Source organism: Diachasma alloeum, unplaced genomic scaffold (assembly GCF_001412515.2).
Source record: "Diachasma alloeum isolate Michigan unplaced genomic scaffold, Dall2.0 Dall_scaffold_78908, whole genome shotgun sequence".
In the NCBI taxonomy this organism is placed as follows: Eukaryota; Metazoa; Arthropoda; class Insecta; order Hymenoptera; family Braconidae; genus Diachasma; species Diachasma alloeum.
In genome coordinates, this window is record NW_021683643.1 from 1,356,496 (window position 1) to 1,370,534 (window position 14,039).

Here is a 14,039-nt window from a genome sequence, read left to right on the forward strand (position 1 = left end):
ACGCGCAGGCGCGTGATTGGAATGTCAGTGAGCACCATGGGAAAGGTTATGGGTGGGACCATGGAACTGAGAGAGCGAAAACACTCGACAGGTTTACCAACTCGAGACGCGTTCTAATATTATTTCAATAATTAGAAAAACATCCACACGGAGAGAAATATTCAGTAAAAATTACGGAACTCACAATTCACTCACCAATTACGGAATCGACTCAGAAAATTTAAGTGAGGGCATCGTAATTTTTCACAGGAGATTCGCATGAAAATTACGGAACGCTCTGGAAAAATTTCGTGACAGTTCCGTAAAATTTCCTACAACCAAATTTCGCTCCGGAATTACGGCAAAGATACGTAATTTTTATTGAATATTTCTCTCCGTGCAATAAAAATGATTTGACACCCGTAGGTGATGAGAAAAAAAATCAATCAATCTGATAAATAACATCAATATTCAAAAAATGTTCAAATGCACACTTAAATAGTACTTGAAAATTGTAAAATTTCGTGCTCAGCGATTGAATAATCAGGGCTTAAGAACAATAAGACTCCCCTTCCGTTTCACCCCCTTTTAATTTACAGACAAAACACCTTAAGATCCTTCCAGAATATACAGGTCCATTTTATGTTGAATAAACCCTGTACTCATCTAGTTTTATTTCAACAAATGAGAGTTGGCTAAAGGCGTTGGCACATCCGACGGATATTTGACGTTGGCTGAATGGAATTCAATGGAACTCAACGTCACTCTTGAGAACATTTTTTTTCAACAGCTTTTTGCACTTGATTGTACTAGATATTATTCCTTCAGGCTCATTTTATATGTTTTTCCCCCTTTTTTGAAGCGTTTCACAGGCGTATGGACGCGTATGCTGCACAAAATGTCTATACCCGTCTGTCTACGTTTCATGATAATTAACGGACGAGTGATTTTAAACCCGCGGAATTTCGCCATTCGTCCATTTCATTGACAATATTCACAGTGTGAGGGGTTCATGTGCACGTCAACCGGATTTTCAACTGAATTTTGGGTATTAAAATCGGAGTTGCAGGTGGACTTTACTGACAGAAGTAAATGAAAAATTATGCCGCTGTCGATGACTCGTGGACATTGGAAATAAATAGAAATCACTAATTGAAATTGTTCTGATTGATTGACACAGCAAACATAATAAATTACAATTTTTAATTGATTCGAACTCATGTACTCGGAGCAATTAATTGCACAAAAAAATACTGAATAACTGGTAAAATTGTGTGTTTCCTTTTATGGACATGATATTGAAAGCCAGCGGGCAAATATTCTGGTAAAAATCCAAACTCGAATTTGCATTTGCAGACCGAGTTTATTGATGGAAGTGAGTGGCAATATATGCTGCTATCAATGGCTTATTTTCTTTATTTTCTTCTATGAAAAAATGATATTTGACGGCAATAAATAATTGGCGGATGGATGGATGAGTAAATTTTTGGTATAATTAAAATTCTCCTGATTGATCGACAAATAGAAAACAACAAATTACCATTTTCCATTAATTTTAACTCTCGTACTCGAAGCAATTAATTGCACGGAAAAATATCGAATGACCGGAGCAAAGCGTATTTTTTCGGACATGATATTGAAAGTCAGTGGGCAAATATACCTAGTAGAAATCCACACTCGAATTAGTATTTGCAGACTGAGTTTATTGACCTAAGTGAATTAAAAAATATGCTGTTGTGGCACGGAGAGACAAGTTGAGTAAAAGTTATTTAGAAAATTGTAGCAAATGGAAAAACGTAACATGATGAGCGAAAATGATCAAAGTAAAACAGTAAACTGCATTTTCCAAAATTCAAACTCCCACACCCGGAATAACCAATTACAGCCAGAAATAGGGTAGCTGGTGCCTGTACCGCCCAGCGGGTAATACCGCCCACCCGTATTTTTCAGGATCGGCTGAAAAAAAATTCTTTCTTGTTTTATTATGCAAATATTTGATAACAACAAGCAATTTCAACAGAAATTCAGTACCGAAGCGGTAAACCGGGTTAAGTCGATTTTGACTATTGGCCAGTTTTTGAAGAATATCTCTGAATCTAAAAGAGATAGAAAAATTTTTGTTAAGTCCTTTTTTGTAGAGCTAGTTGAGGGTTATAAAAAAGGTCATGAGGAAAATTTTGCTATCTCTCTTAGATTCCGAGATATTAATCAAAAACTGGCCAAAAGTCAAAATCGACTTGACCCGGTTTACCGGTTCGCTCCTAAATTTTCACTTTTCTCCCGTGGAAACATCCTTAAAAAAACTCCAAATCATTTCCTACCGAATTCTTAAAATATTTCGACCCCAGAATTTAAGATTTTTCAAATTTTCAGTTGGTTCATAATTGAATGGAGTACGAAATATATGTTCGTTATACATTTCCACATCCATTGCGACCTTTTCGATAGCAGACAAATATCTTCATCAGTTAATATTGGCTATTCTATCAACCGCCGCGTTTGTGGTTAATTCCGCCCAGAGTTTGTGGGTAATGCCGCCCAGGGTTTCTACAGGGCTGCTAGACTCTGCAGCCATAGACCGGTCGAGTGACAGCTCGATTGTTTGAGGTAGTCGCTGGCCGCTGGAACATTGGGTAAATTCTGGATAATTTATTATTATTCACGTGAAATCTTTCTCAAAATGGAGCCAAAGAATAGAAACGAAGGATGAAAATAGGAAAAATTATAACAGTTGTTCTCACTCGCTCACTGGCCAATGGCAATTGAATTACATAATTAAATGTTTAATGTTAATAAAAAATCTGTCCTGTTCACATCTTCGAGTAACCACCTCGAAGAACCCATTCTAACCATTTATGACTCCTTGTCGAGTGCGAGGCTAGAAAAAAGACTCATTTCCCTCAGGTGTGCGGTGCATGCATCAGCTACCCTACTGCATTACCAGAGGAGTTCTGATTTATTTTCCTTTTTTGGGGAAAATGATATCCAAAGGTAGTGGGCAATTAGCAGACAGACGAGTGAGGGAACGGGAGAAGAATATCTTGGACGTGGGCTATGATGAAAATTGCAAGCAGTACGAGACCACTCACCTCGCCTTCGGTGTCTGGCTGGAAGCTTCATAATTACATACCACGGTGAGCAATTAAATTAATACTTTCGCACACCACCACCCCCTCCCCGCCGACTTCTTCTCTGTGGGCTGCGCTTTTTTCCCCCTTTTTCCCGTCGTTTTTACAGCCCAAGAGAGAAGGGTTTCATTTAATTTTTCGCCCGAGCATTCGTCGAGGGAAGAAGAAGGGACGGGAGTTATTATACTCCACTGGGGGACTTGGTTTCCTGAGAAATGAAAATCCACAACTCTTATTTCATCTTTGCCGTTTTTTTCATAATCATTACATTTATTTAAACAGTAGGGTCACGTCAAGAGATATTTTTTTTTCATATTATCAGTTATCGTCCTCGCATCGTCAACCAGTCACACCTCGCCAATTAACCTCGTACCACTTTTATTCATTTTTTTTTGTTATTTTTCCGATTTTTTTTCCTACAACATGATACACATTTTTTTATCGGTATGAACGTTTATGTACAATGCAGCTCCTAATAATTATTCTCTCTCTCTATAAAACTCGGCACGGGTGAGAATCTCCCGTGACGTCATTCAACTTGTCGCTCAAGCCTCCACACCTTTTTCCCCACGATCTCTCAAACTCCTCGTTTACTCCCTCGTCTCATCTGTATTTTTCCGATTATTCTCCTTGATCTCATGGCGTGAAGTGTCCCATTAGAGGTCTTTTGATTGATCGAAAAGCGTCAAGTGATATCCTCTTGACGAGATAAAAGATTAAGACGAGGGATTTTTCGTTATTGAATTGAGAAACACTAAAAGCTGTTACTCGATCTCCATCGAATTGAGGAATAATCTCCGAGTAAAAAATACATTGTCATGGAGAAATAAAAAATGGATATCATTTTTATGTGAAGTATCGAATGTAATAAAAAATTATGGGGAGGTTAATTACATTTCATTTGAGTGATTGAATATTTATGGGGGATCGTTATTGCTCGAACAATATTTTCAGCAAAAAAATAAAATTATGAAAGCTTCTTTCCATTTTTTTCCTCTCACTGCTGATTCACTCCCTTTTTTTTACGTTATTTTGAACAATCCATTGCCTTCGTGACATTATATTTTACAACTCTTCATTTTTTCATGATTTACATTTGTCGTATAAACTATATGGAATGAAATAATACTATAAATTATTCTCTTTATCATAGTGTTAGAATCGCCGCTCTTTGTTTTTTTTTTATAATCTCTCATCTCGTTAAATATATTTTTTTTATCGGAAACAAAGCGTTTTCTTTTCCTTTTAAAACGTCGAGAATTCAACAGTCTTTGAATGTCAGCTTGTCGAGGTGCATATTCTCATTATTTTCATCGTTAATGATTCTCTCTTTTATTTTTTTTATAAAAAATCTATACATCCTAAATTAACCTTGTAATTGTGTCGTTATTTTTTTCTCGAGTATTCAATTAATCGTTACGATATTCGCATTTATCCTCCTGTATTTCGCCTAGTATATTTAAATTTCTCTATTTAATTTAATGGTGATTTATGAGCTATCAATGTAGCATTACCATATTCAGCTATTGAATATTCAATTAGAATTTGAATTAATTCATAATTTTTTTTATTGAATTTTCCCTATGTCTCTGTCAATTTTTTAATTAAAATAATTCCAAAGGAAATGCTTGATTTTAACGAGGGAATTAACGATTCCTCATTCTCTTGTAAAGTCTGCTGAATCAATTTTTTTCGTGTGGCATAATTCGTAACATCACCTCAATACACAACGAATAAATATTCATTTAATTTATTTATATTCATATATTTAGGTTTAATATACGTACTCTCTATCCCCGTTCGCTCGTTTCGATAATCATTTGGATGTTGTCAATGCCACGTGAAAAATTATTATTGCAGAAAATATCGTCAAATCGTTTTGATTGTTCGCTTTGGAAATCTCCTCAAACCGAGCAGCGATTTTAATTCAAATTCTGTTTTTTTGGCAATTAAATTCGTCTTAATTTGAATGGACATCAAATTAAAAAGTGAAATCTAATTTTTGTCAGACAGGAAAAAGTTCAAAATGTGATCTCTTGAGGATGAATTCTGTTGCAAGGACTCCCCCACAAAAATGAAAAAAACACTGTCAGTATTATTCTCGACACAAATGAAATGGAAGTAAAAATAAAAAAATGATGCAAGAAAGGGGGTGATAATGAAGATGTGGATAACCTCCACGCCCCGTAGATAACTTTTTATTATCTCACAGCAATACTTTTATTCCCTTGTGCTTTTTCTCCTCGTTATACTGGCTCAAATGTATTGTTTTAGTTCTCCAGTTCTCTTTATCCGATCATCTTTCACATTAAACAGAAAAAAGTTGTGAGTTTCAGTTTGTGGTATTTAAAATTCCCTCTCTACCTCCATAATTGTGATTTTTAATTTTGAAATAATTCCAGGGATTAGTTGATGATTTCAGTGAACCCTGAATAATGTGAAATACGCGGAATGCTGGCAGTTGATTTTCCTCACTATAATGGGGTTGATGCACCCATCTCATTAATTATTCATCTGTCCATTTAAATACAATGTACTGTACAGTAATAACCGGAAATGGCAGAATTAAATTTAATTAAATCTACTGATAATTTACTGATTTACAGAGTTTAAACCTACGTCCCATGTCACTTGTGCACTCTCATTCACTCAAGTATCAAGAACATGATTAATTGAATATTAATTTATAGCCCACAGTCACTTGATCATCATGTTCCTCCGGTCATATAAACATTGTTCTTGAAAATATATGTAACGAGCACACATGCGCACGCAGCAAAAAATCGTCACTCACACTTTAATCAAGGAACGTATGTATTTCCTCTTGAGATTGCCTCGATGATCGACTTCATTAGCGTCTGCATTATCCTGACTCGTGGCTTTGTCGTAAGTGTGGATTGTTGCTTCAGGAATTTTTTAGGCCTCTAGATGTTGTAAGTGTTCGCTCATCTCAGCAGATTGGCTACCAGGAGGGTCAGGGTTGCGAGAATTGTGGGGGCTACCCCACAGCTGCCGCCGTGCTGCATTGCTGCTGGATGCTCTCCTGGAACAATGGAAATGGGCATTCATGTTAATAAATGTGGGGCATTGACTTTACTGGTGAAAAAATTTGGGTCAATTTTTCGGTAAATGGCATTGAATTCGATTTAAGGGGAAGAAGTCAACACGGAAAAAAATATTTTAATTGAGTATATTTTATAGCATAATCAAGTACACGCATAAACCTGATTCAAGAATAAAATATACGTGATTCAAGTATTTTTTATATCCATTTCAAGTATTTTTTGTTTCCGTGAATAGAATTTCAAGCTTTTCCCATTTTTGTGGCAGGAAGACGGAAATTCTACAATTTACATGAATTTTCAAGTGAAAATGAATATTCACTGCTGCATTCCCTTGAATTTTCATGGAATTTCTTTAAAATTCTTCGAATTCCAGGAGTATTTGAAGGAACTCCCTGACAATTCAGAGGAGTGGGGTTTTTAAGGGGAGATTTCTCGGAGTTTTCCTGTATTTTCATTAATTTTTACAGAATAATTAATCTAAAATTTGTAATTTCCACCGATTTTTCCATAAAATTATGAATTTTCAAAGACAAAATTACTTGAAATTTGGATATTTAGAAAAAAATATCTTCATTTTATTCATCTTCACTCTCGGTAACTAATTTGAATGGCAATATTTCTCCATTTTCATACCGTGGAACCTGATGATCTTAATAATGAAAATAGTGATAAATAAAATCACACAAAATAGAATGATGTAGAATTCAATCCTAAATCGATTCATGATACAATCCTTTGAACTATAAGGAAATGTAAAACCAATATGAATGATGAATGAATATTAGCCATCTGTGATGATGTTTTAGTGTAATTTCAGACTCCTACATTTTACGCGCGCGCCATTTCCCTAGTTCTAATAATAATAATAGTCATAATAATTCGTTTAATGTATTTGTCTTTTCATTTTTTTAAATTAATTAATTTTCTTCATTGAATGTTCCCTACGTCTCTCCCAATTTTTTAATTCAAATAATTTCAAATAGACTTTTTACGGAGGAAATTAGGTGATCCCGGGTTTGAATCACATTCGTCAGAAAATACTGTGTGGTCCGACTGATGAAATCTACTATTGCAGATCATTTCCCCAAAAATTGAACTATCGGAATCCCAGCGAGTTCGTTCATCACCTAAGATGACGCCTCGTTAGCAACTCGCGACAGTCCCGAGATTGACGGGTATGCACCTGCGCCTCGTTAACGATAGCCCACCCCCTCGCACCTCATATTCTCTCCCACTGAGCGCAGTGGATAGTGATGCCGATACTCTCGCGGCATTCGACAGCGTAACGCATCATGATCGCTTTTGATCTATTACCGAACACCCTGCCGTCGTGGATAATTTAGTATCTCGTTAGCTAACCGATCGCAACCGTCGTGTTCCCCAGGACAGTGGGCTAGAAACTGGTGGAGGTATACTCGTTGGCCGTATAAACTCACTGTATAATTACCACCGTTAATTATCCATGCCTCACTTTGGGGTGACGTACAAATACACGAGTACAACACAATTCCCATTGAATATCGGACAGTGGTAAGCATCAGTGGAGGAGAGAAGTGTCAGCGCATGGGAGAGAGTACGATTAACGTCAAATTGATGGAGAAAACGCGCTGTTGATGTGGATATAATAATGGATTTTCCAAGTGTTGGAGAGAATTCGAACAGTTGGGGCAACAGTATTGTTCGTGAATGTACAGAAAATTCGATTGAGAATTTCCTCTTTAAAAAATTGGTGAAACGTCTTCTGTCACTGATTTATTCTGCCAAGTTATGTTATGTTTACATTAAAAAAATATTGTATTTTATACTATATATAGTAGTGTGTATAATATCTTATTATTTTAAGATAAATTGAAAATTTATAAGTGAGGACAGTTTTTATGTTTCAACGTAGTTTTAAATATTAGTATATTTCGTAACGAGTTCAAAAAAGTGTTTTTTGGCGAGTGGGAGGTTTATATTACGAGCCGAAGGCGAGTGATATAATCCCACGAGCTAAAAAACATTTTTTCACGAGTTACGAACAATATTTTTCATCACAATGTGGCGGAAATTGATCCACTTTTCGTCACAGCGTGATGAAAAATAAATTTGTTGCCCATTCTTCAGTCGTGATTCACGCGAAAACGACTGAATGGATTTCAATGGTATTTTTACTATTACATCGTTTAAAGTCCTCAATCGGCTTTAGGCTATAACCTAAAGCGTAGATATCTGTCCGCTCAATCCCCGCTTGCTATACAGTCAAGCCGGGGCTCAGCGATCGGTTCGAGCGCGTGAGCGGAGGTTCAGCCGCATCCCCGCTTGAATTTCTATACGGGAAGCTATTGCGCTACGGTGCATAGTTTAGAGTGCACCTTAGAAACTTTTAGAAAGTTCTGGAACTTTCTGGAAAATTCTAGAATATTCTCGAGTTTTCGAGAATATTTTTGAGATTTCAACAAAGTTTGAGGATATTCTCGGATTTTATAGAAAATTCGAGTAAATTCTTTGATTTCACAGAGAATGCGAAAAAATTCTTGAATTTTCTAGAAAATTCGAAAGAACTCTCGGGTTTACTAAAAAAAAATTCTTGTTCGAATGAATCTATTTAATTTCAAAATAGCTGTGTGGCCCGGCTTCGCCCAGGCAGAATAAGAGAAAAATGAATACCAGGATTTTTGCGCATGTCTGCAATTAAAAAAAAACACCTTAATGTTTTCAACTTTTTTGGAACACCCGAGAAGTCAAAAAAATTGGACGGTTTTCCAAAAAAAATGAGAAAATGCTCGGATGTCCTAGAAACGTCGAAAACATTGAGGTTTTTTTTCAATTGCAGTAATTCTCAAAAATCCTGGTATTCAATTTTCTCTTATTCTGTCCGGGTCAGAGTTCTGCCCGGGTTTAGCCTGGCCACACAGCTAGTGATAGGATAAATTCTGGGATGTGGGATGAGTTTAAACGATACTATTTTACTGTCAAATCGCAGACGGCTGTGATGACTGACATGTGTTGCCCCAAATCCTTGTATTGTGGTTGGGATTTTCGCCATTTTTGCAATTTTGAATTATATACTATGGGTCTTAATTTTTTAAATATTTTACTTTCGCCTCATTCTAGGTAACATTGATTCAACTCTGGGATTATATTTTTTTTCCTGCCTGTGATACATTTTCGGTACTTCGGGTAAAACAATCCCTCAAACTTTCAAATTTAGATTTTCTCTGAATTGACGATTTTGTTACCTAGAGCTGGTGCAACCAGGCTAGTAATACAGTACGGTATGTTAAAAATATCCAGCCTATAAATTTTTTTCCAATCTGATCCTGTAACTATTTTCTGCTCTGCTGCGTAATTATTCTGTTATTGTTATTTTTCGTGCAGCAAATGGAGGAAATGGTATTTACATGTCAATGGTCGATAGACCAGACATGTTTGAATTAAAATTATTCAGTTTCCACTGCATTCTAAAAAATTACAAGTCGGTTCTCTGAATGAAGACCCTTTTGAATCAATTCTGGGGCTCTATAAACATATAAACAAATAACATGAACAAATGCTGTCGTAATCATCAAATGGAATACTTGAACGGATTTATTTACCATTCATCACCTAACGAATAAAACAACTTTTACTTTTTTCAGTTGACAAATTTTTTGAAAGGCCCGGATGAATAAATAAGAATTGAATGGGTGCAATCTTTTTACGAATGTCAGAAATTAATTGATATTTACAAACGAGGTCTATCAGCAAACGAATATTCCTGATGGTTTTCATGTTTCTTCTCATATAAACAAACAGCAGGAACCAACGCCGTCGTAATCTTCAAATGGAATGACCGAGTAGATTTATTTACCATTCATCACCTAACGAATAAAACAACTTTTACTTTTTTCAGTTGACAAATTTTTTAAAAGGCCCGGATGAATAAATAAGAATTGAATGGGTGCAATCTTTTTACGAATGTCAGAAATTAATTGATATTTACAAACGAGGTCGACTAGCAAACGAATATTCCTGATGGGTTTCATGTTTCTTCTCATATAAACAAACAATATGAACCAACGCCGTCGTAATCTTCAAATGGAATGACCGAATAGATTTATTTACCATTCATCACCTAACGAATAAAACAACTTTTACTTTTTTCAGTTGACAAATTTTTTTAAATGTCCGGATGAATGAATAAGAATTGAATGGGTGTAATCTTTTTACGAATGTCAGGAATTAACTGATATTTACAACGAGGTCTATCAGCAAACGAATATTCCTGATGGTTTTCATGTTTCTTCTCATATAAACAAACAATATGAACCAACGCCGTCGTAATTTTCAAATGGAATGACCGAACGGATTTATTTACCATTCATCACCTAACGAATAAAACAAATTTTACTTTTTTCAGTTGACAAATTTTTTTAAATGTCCGGATGAATGGATAAAAATTGAATGGTTGCAATCTTTTTACGAATGTCAGGAATTAATTGATATTTACAACGAGGTCTATCAGCAAACGAATATTCCTGATGGTTTTCATGTTTCTTCTCATATAAACAAACAACAGGAACAAACGCTGTCGTAGTCTTCAAATGGAATGACCGAACGGATTTATTTACCATTCATCACCTAACGAATAAAACAACTTTTACTTTTTTCAGTTGACAAATTTTTTTAAATGTCCGGATGAATGGATAAAAATTGAATGGTTGCAATCTTTTTACGAATGTCAGAAATTAATTGATATTTACAAACGAGGTCGACTAGTAAACAAATATTCCTGCTGGGTTTCATGTTTCTTCTCACCGAGCCATTAGAAATTTCTCGCTGCGTATCGGGTAAATATATAGGCATCGGTCATTCGAGGCTCTCGAATGATCATGAGGATGCCTGCAGTCTATTGCTAGCAACAATATCGAATGTCTCTCGAGTTTCCAATGACCTAAAAAGCATGACCAATGGCCCCTGCAGTTACCGCGATTTCAATGAACAATATCAAATTCATATTCATCAAAATGAAGCAGTGGGCGCGCATATATCATAATTGGGGACAATACGTGCGGTGGTATCGACAAAGTTATTTACCGCAAAATTCCGCATTTTTGCGCAGTTCCACACAGTCGAAAGTTTTTGACTGGAATTTCCGGTACATTTTTTCGACATTTTTATCAAGTGACAGTTTCCCTGAAATTTCAAGGAATTTCGTCGTTGAAATTTCAGTATTTCATGAAACAATCAAGAGTTAGTTCACTGAATTGTTCGGAAACGAAAGGAGATGGGATAATATTTATTATTCGACGGCCTATTATTCGATGGTTTCAGGGACAAATTCATCGACTCATCGTCGCTGGCATGGGTTCTGAGGACAAACAACGTATGGACAAAGCAGAAAAGCTTTTCATCTTCCTTGCAAAAGCTATCAAATTTAGAGGAGAAACTGTTTAGTAATATTCGTCAAAGATTAGCTTATCTACTTATCTACATTATTCGCCAGCTTGCTAATTTCTGTTTCATTATTTTTTTGTCCTTCTATAATTCTCAACAAACATCAAATATTATTTCATTAGAATTCTATCACATATTTTGATTGTAAATTGGCGTTGGCCCTCCTTGTACCAATGCGTAATGCGAAATGGTGCAATAAAATTGAAATTGAAATTGTTCGAGAGCCACCACATTTCCGGGACTGATTTTTTCCATGTCAATTCCCCCAGGCATTGAGCGTTGCTAATGATAATGAATAGGTCTATATGATCTTCTGAATTGAAAAACAAAACATCGCATCCAAAATATCTTCCTCAAACTTCACTGTTAGACAAAAAAATAAAATTTCATAGACAGTCGACTCGTAATTTTCAGGAGAGTGACAACTGAATGCGATTTAGGGGGAAAACTCATGGGATTTCGGATTGCACTGGAAATTCAATGAAATTCCAAAATTTTGAGCAGCATTAAGATGATAATTACTCAACATGTTCGAATTTCCAATGAAAACATAAATATTCAATGTATTATTACACTGAATTTTCAATTAATTTAAAATTCAAGAACATTTCCACCAGAATTTCATTGACTTCTATAAATTTTCAAGGAATAAATAAACTGGTATTTACAATTCCCATTGATTTTTCCATCAAATTATGAATCTTCAATGACGAAATTCCTCGAAATTTCAGTGAAACTAAAATGTGATGAAAATTTTTTTAAAATGTACCGCAAATTTCAACCAAAAATTCTTAAGTGTTCATTTGCTCGACCAAAAAAATGACATTCGCAAACCCAATAGTCGAATATACATTCTACGGACGGAAATTAATGCTGCGCAGTTCGTCTGCATAATTAATTTAGTCCCCAATGCACAGTGTCACCACATTGGCCATCGACGTTATTTCAAACATAGCTGATTACACTACAAAATTGACCGCAAATTTCAATTATTTCATGATAAACCTCCTCACCCTGGGTCTACAACGTGAATACACAGGGTTGGGTTTGGATATACTGGGATGATATGGGATTCGATGAACATGAGGTGGGGCGAGGGGGTGAGAGGAGGCTCGAAGCGGTCAAGCGGCTATCCGGCGGTGGTTCGCGCCACGTACGATCTGCCGTATTAACGCGATTACGAATTGCACATAACATTGAAAAGCGTTGCACACATTCCGCCCAGCCCCTCTCCCTGCCCCCCCCCCTCCCGCTCGCAGGAAAACCCATGGACCAAGTCGGCAACAGTGCTGAACATACTCGTGAAATTTTTCGATAACGCGTGCGGCTATAATGGAGTCGTTCCCCCGCACACTGGGATTAGGCTTTCAGCGCTTGTCATAAATTTCGCGAGGGCGGGTACACTAGCGGGTGAACCACACCGTTTTTGTCATACTTTGTCAGGATTTTTTTTTTGGCTGGCGGGGAATTTTTTACAGGGAATGATGGGGAAGTTTTATGAGGGATGCGGGTGGAAAGAATTATTTTGTGATAATGTTATTTTGGTGGTTATGAGGATCATTATCATTGAGTTAATTGTTTTGTTTTTAGTTTCTCTGTGGTTTTGATTAGTTTGGAAAAAGAGCAACTGTTTTGCCTGGTTAATTCAGTAGTACTTTTTCTTCACGAGTATTAGGTGAAAGGTATAATACTCAAACAAGGTGAAACATTTCGGCATTGAGCAATTTCCGAGAGAGCGAATTTTTGTAAAATTCCTCAGCTTATTTGAATTTTTAACTGCACGGAGAGAAATATTCAATAAAAATGACGCGTCTTTTCCGTAATTCCGGAGCGAAATGTGGTTGTAGGAAATTTTACGGAACTGTCACGGAATTTTTCCAGACCGTTCCGTAATTTTTACTGAACATTTCTCTCCGTGTGATTGAAAATTCAAGAATATATTTACATCAAATTTTCGCATTTTTATGAGGGATACAGGTGGAAAGAATTATTTTGTGATAATGTGATTTTGGGGGTCATGAGCATCAGTTTCATTAAGTTAATTGCTTTATTTTTAGGTCTACTATCGTTTTGATTATTTTGAAAAAAAGAGCAACGGTTTTGTCTGTTTAATTCAGTAGTACTTTTTCTTCACGAGTCTTACGTGAAAGATATAGTACCCAAACAAGGTGAAACATTCCGACATTGAGTATTTCGACAGAGAAAAATTGAAATTTCATGGACATTTCAGGAGTAATTTGCAAGAGAGCAACATTAAATCCGATTTAGGAAAGAAAAATAGAGGAATTCCATTTTTTTTTCAATTCCTCAACTTACTTGAATTTTCAACTGATTGAAAATTCAAGAATATCTTTACATCAAGTTTACGCATTTCCATCAATTTTCAAATAATAGCTGAACTGCAATTTGAAGTTTCTGTTGAGTTATTTATCAAACTGTGAATGTTCAT

General features: G+C 35.9%; 1 protein-coding gene across 1 annotated transcript in view; it reads right to left on the bottom strand.

Moving 5' to 3' along the window:
• Window positions 1-4,250: 4,250 nt before the first annotated feature.
• Window positions 4,251-14,039, bottom strand: part of LOC107047839 (lachesin) — a 213,754-nt gene continuing 203,965 nt past the window's right edge. The window contains exon 7 of the mRNA XM_015270695.1: window positions 4,251-6,150. Within this exon, the coding sequence (XP_015126181.1) occupies window positions 6,053-6,150 (98 nt within the window). The 3' untranslated portion in view covers window positions 4,251-6,052. The remainder of the gene's footprint in view (window positions 6,151-14,039) is intronic.